At 49.4% G+C, this 3,765-nt stretch overlaps 1 protein-coding gene across 1 annotated transcript in view; it reads right to left on the reverse strand.

Annotated features, from left to right (window-relative positions):
• Nucleotides 1-405: 405 nt before the first annotated feature.
• The window catches only part of LOC104628680 (syntaxin-binding protein 4-like), a gene marked incomplete at its 3' end in the record, with an annotated part of 28,201 nt that continues 24,841 nt past the window's right edge, over nt 406-3,765 (reverse strand). Inside the window, exons 13-17 of the mRNA XM_010297349.1 lie at nt 3,033-3,129; nt 1,780-1,907; nt 1,128-1,220; nt 691-756; nt 406-594 (exon numbers count right to left, since the gene is read on the reverse strand). Of these exons, the coding sequence (XP_010295651.1) occupies nt 406-594; nt 691-756; nt 1,128-1,220; nt 1,780-1,907; nt 3,033-3,129 (573 nt within the window). The remainder of the gene's footprint in view (nt 595-690; nt 757-1,127; nt 1,221-1,779; nt 1,908-3,032; nt 3,130-3,765) is intronic.

The following is a 3,765-nucleotide window of genomic DNA, read 5'->3' on the forward strand; positions in this document are numbered from 1 at the left end:
ACAGGAGCAGTTTCCTATTGCAGATCTCCAGGCGCTTCCGTGAGACTTCTGATTTTCGTAACTGGCCGTCAGCCAGGAACAATTGTCTTTTCAGTTCCAGGATGTCTTCCTGAGACGGGGCCGGGGGAAGAAGAAAAAGGTGATGATGGCGCTCCAGCCTTGGCTTTTGGAAACACCATGTTATGACATTTGCTACAAACAGAAGACGACTGTCCTTTTGGAGTGGACAGAGGAAATTATACAGATTATAACACAGATCCAGAGACCACGCTAGCCTTGTGGTCATACACAACAAATGACGCATGTGCTACGTTCATTTCCTCCTTTATAAATAGAAGGAGAACCCACAGAAGGAGGGTCAGGTGGGTTGTGGGGGTTTTTTCCCAGGCTGAGGGGTTGCATTACCTCTATTTCAGAGATGTGTTTTGCTTTCTTCCCCGCCAGCTGCATCTTCAGTTCTGCAATTTCAGCTTCCAGCAAGTGGATCACTTCCTCGTAGTCCTGCTCCGCGCTGTGGGCCTGTCTCTGCACGACCTCTGCCACCTGCAGCTTGCTGTGCAGCGTCCGGTTCTCGGAGAGGAAGCCCAGGGCTTTCTGGAAGCAGCGAGAAGTTCTGGTGAATGCACCACATCCCCCTCGGCTGCCAACCACCGCATCCACCCCAAGGCCCCCAGCAATCTCTTCACTAACCTGGTTCAGTCTCTGAAGCTCGTCTTCCATTGACTTCTTGCTGTTCTCCACCTCTTTCAGGAGAGACTAGGGAAAATATTTTCACTGGATTAGAAGCAAGAAGCGATCAGACATTGTCTAGAAGATGCCCTGGCCTTGTAGCCCCTACCCACCAGGATAATATTTTACAGTAGCGGTTGGTGCACTCTCCCCCACCACACTGCTAAAAAGTGACTGCATGCTTTCAGTACAAGTAAGTTTTCATTTGAGGTTGAGAGTGAGAAAGAGGCAATTAAGGAGAGTTGAGGCTGAGAGTCTCCTTTGTAACGAGGAATGCGCAGAATGCAAACTGGTGGCTTCGTAAGAGGGGCAGGCTACACCACTGCCCTCGTGCACGACTACAGCGAGCTACAGCAGAAGGCACCAGCCAAGAAATCTGCTCAGAGGAGAGGCTCCACCTTGAGCCTTCGGACTTCTTGCCGCAGATCCATCACTTCCAGCTGCAGCTGCTCCAGCTCCTCGTTGCCGTTACAGCTGAGAGCGTCGAAGGTCTGCAAGGCAGAGGGACAGACAGCATCACGCACCGCTTACGCTTTACCAAAACCATGGGGCTGTGTGGTTTTCCATACCCAGAACAACGGTGAATCAAAATCAAAATCACTTTGAGAGGGAGTCAGCGTTTTTATCCAACAGATCAAAAGGCACATTAAATAATTCAGCTGCAGGGTGGGGTTTTTTCCACCCCACAGGATTTCACGCTCTGATCCCTGACATAGCTGGAATAGGTGTGCTATGGGGAGTTCTCATTTTGTGAAGCAGGTGAAATTAGTTGGAATTGATTAATTATGGCAAATTTTCCTTCTGCATCACTGCCAGGCTACTTCCTTCACATCATCCCATAGATACTGTTACTTCTTTACTGAAGTTGAGAATTTTTAGGTCTTTCACAGAATTTCCTATAATCTAAATGATGAATGCACAGTTCTGCCTTCTCTTTACAACTCTAGAACCAGCAGGAAATGGTAATTTAGCTTCCCCCGTCTCAGAATTTCATGGATTTCACGTGGAATATTCATGGATTCAATGTAGAAGAGTGTTGGACTGACTGACCGGAGAGTGGAAAGCCGACGTATCCAGCAAACTGGCCACCTCGTGCTGCGTGAAGAGCATGGAGCCGGAATCCAGACCAGCCTCATCTAGCTCCTCTTGCATCAGATCCCTGAGTGCTTGGAGAAGATCTGTGAGGAAGAATCAGTTTTTAACAGGCTAAAAGAGGAAAGCACGGTGTGTTAGGAGAAAGTGCCACCGATTTTGGGGACATCCACTGACTGCCAAGCAGAGTGGGTTTGGAGATGCCAAGCAGTCTTCTCTAACACTCCTGTGCTCTTTGGCAGTCTCGTCAAGCCTAAATAATTTGTTGACAGTCTTTACCAGACTCCTGTTTCTTTTCCATTTGAAAAAAATGAACCTTTTAAAAAACAAAAAACCTCAGACATTTTCACAGCGGACGATCGTGGTTCTCAGAGTTTTAAAATTTTAAGCTAAAACCACATTTCTTTGACCAAAGGCACCCGCCTGCCTGCTGGCATTTCTCTTGCTGCTGATTTAAGCAAAAAACAACTCGACGCCTTCGGCACTTAGAAAGAAACACTTAAGCTGACAAGTCTGAAAATGCAGATTCATTTTGCTTTCAGACATGGAGGAAGGCACGGTGCGAGGGGCTGTGTGCCGGGAGCTGGCGCGGCGGAGAGGAGGAGGCACCGAGGTCCCAGCCCCTCCAGTCCTCAGCCCCTGGGCTGCAGCAGGGACCAGAGCCTTTCCGCAAGAGCAGCATCTTCACTGCCAGCACGTTTGTCAAATACCCCTAATCGTCCTTATTTCTACTGCTGCAAACTACGGAGCCGGTTCCGTACCCCGTTGCTCGCTCTGCACAAAAACATCCGTCCAAGAGGCGTTGTGCTTTGCAAGCCTGTTCTGTCTGGTGGGGACGTCGCTGACGGCTTTGAATTTTTGCGAAAAAACTTCTGGGGAGCAGAGCCAGCTATGCTCTGGCAGGTCACAGCAGAGCTGGCTTTTGTTTTCTGCGTGCCCTCTAGCCAGCTCTTGCTTGGCAAGCTGGGGGTTAAGGAAAGTGAGCCCTTGCACTGACTTCCCTTTATTCTCATTTTACACATGGTAGAGACCAAAAGCCACCTTTTGTATTTGTGACTTTTCTTAGCTGTTTTGAGGCTCTATCAATACCCAGGCAGGTGTCTTACCTGCCACCTTTCAGCAGGTGCCTCTCTCCTTTCTTAGCTGCCAGCAAAGCTACGCAAAAATGAAAAAAAAGCCCAAGCCCATCACACTCAGAGCCGCCCACTCACCTCCGTAGGCCACTGTCCCCTGCGAGTCTGTGGTCAAGCTTTGCCGTAACTGCCTCTTCTTCTCCTCGGTCACATCCAGACCAAGATACTGCAGAACCTTGAGCAGAAACAATGAACCTTTAAAAAGAAAAATACTGGAAAAGCAACTCTTTGAGTTAAGTGCTGGGAAGACACTGGGTGCTGGGTTTCTCCTGGAAGTGGCTGCCCAGGCAGCATCTCCCAAAGGAACAGGCTTGGGATGGATATCCAGTCTCTCCTTTCCTACACGTGTACAGATATACCTGTTCCTGCAGACAGGGACATGTTCACATCCCTCCAAGAACATTTTATACAGGCTGCAATCAGATTTGCAGCTATGACAAACTGTCAGGAGCTTTACCAAAAGCCGGTGCAGCTGTAGCTGCCAAGAGCTCAGCTTCTCCTCCTTCTCTTATTGCCCAGGAGTTGTGTTTGGGATCGAGAAGATAAAAGCTCTTCACAGAGTATTTCCCGTGGCAACAGGAGACGTTCAAACATTTTCCTTCTCCGCTGCACTTTTTGCGCTCTCATTACGCCTTATCAGTTCAACCCCAGGGCACCGCACAGAAGCAAATAAACCTGTGCAAACCCCACTTCACCGCTGCCAGCAGCAACTAAGAGCTTTTAAAAGACAAAGTCGAGCTCAGCAGAGCTGAGCAAGCCCGCGGGACCCGTCCGCTCTCGCGCGCTGCCACGCCAGCCCGTTCGAGACCCA

This window comes from Phaethon lepturus, unplaced genomic scaffold, assembly GCF_000687285.1.
Source record: "Phaethon lepturus isolate BGI_N335 unplaced genomic scaffold, ASM68728v1 scaffold31030, whole genome shotgun sequence".
NCBI lineage: Eukaryota > Metazoa > Chordata > Aves > Phaethontiformes > Phaethontidae > Phaethon > Phaethon lepturus.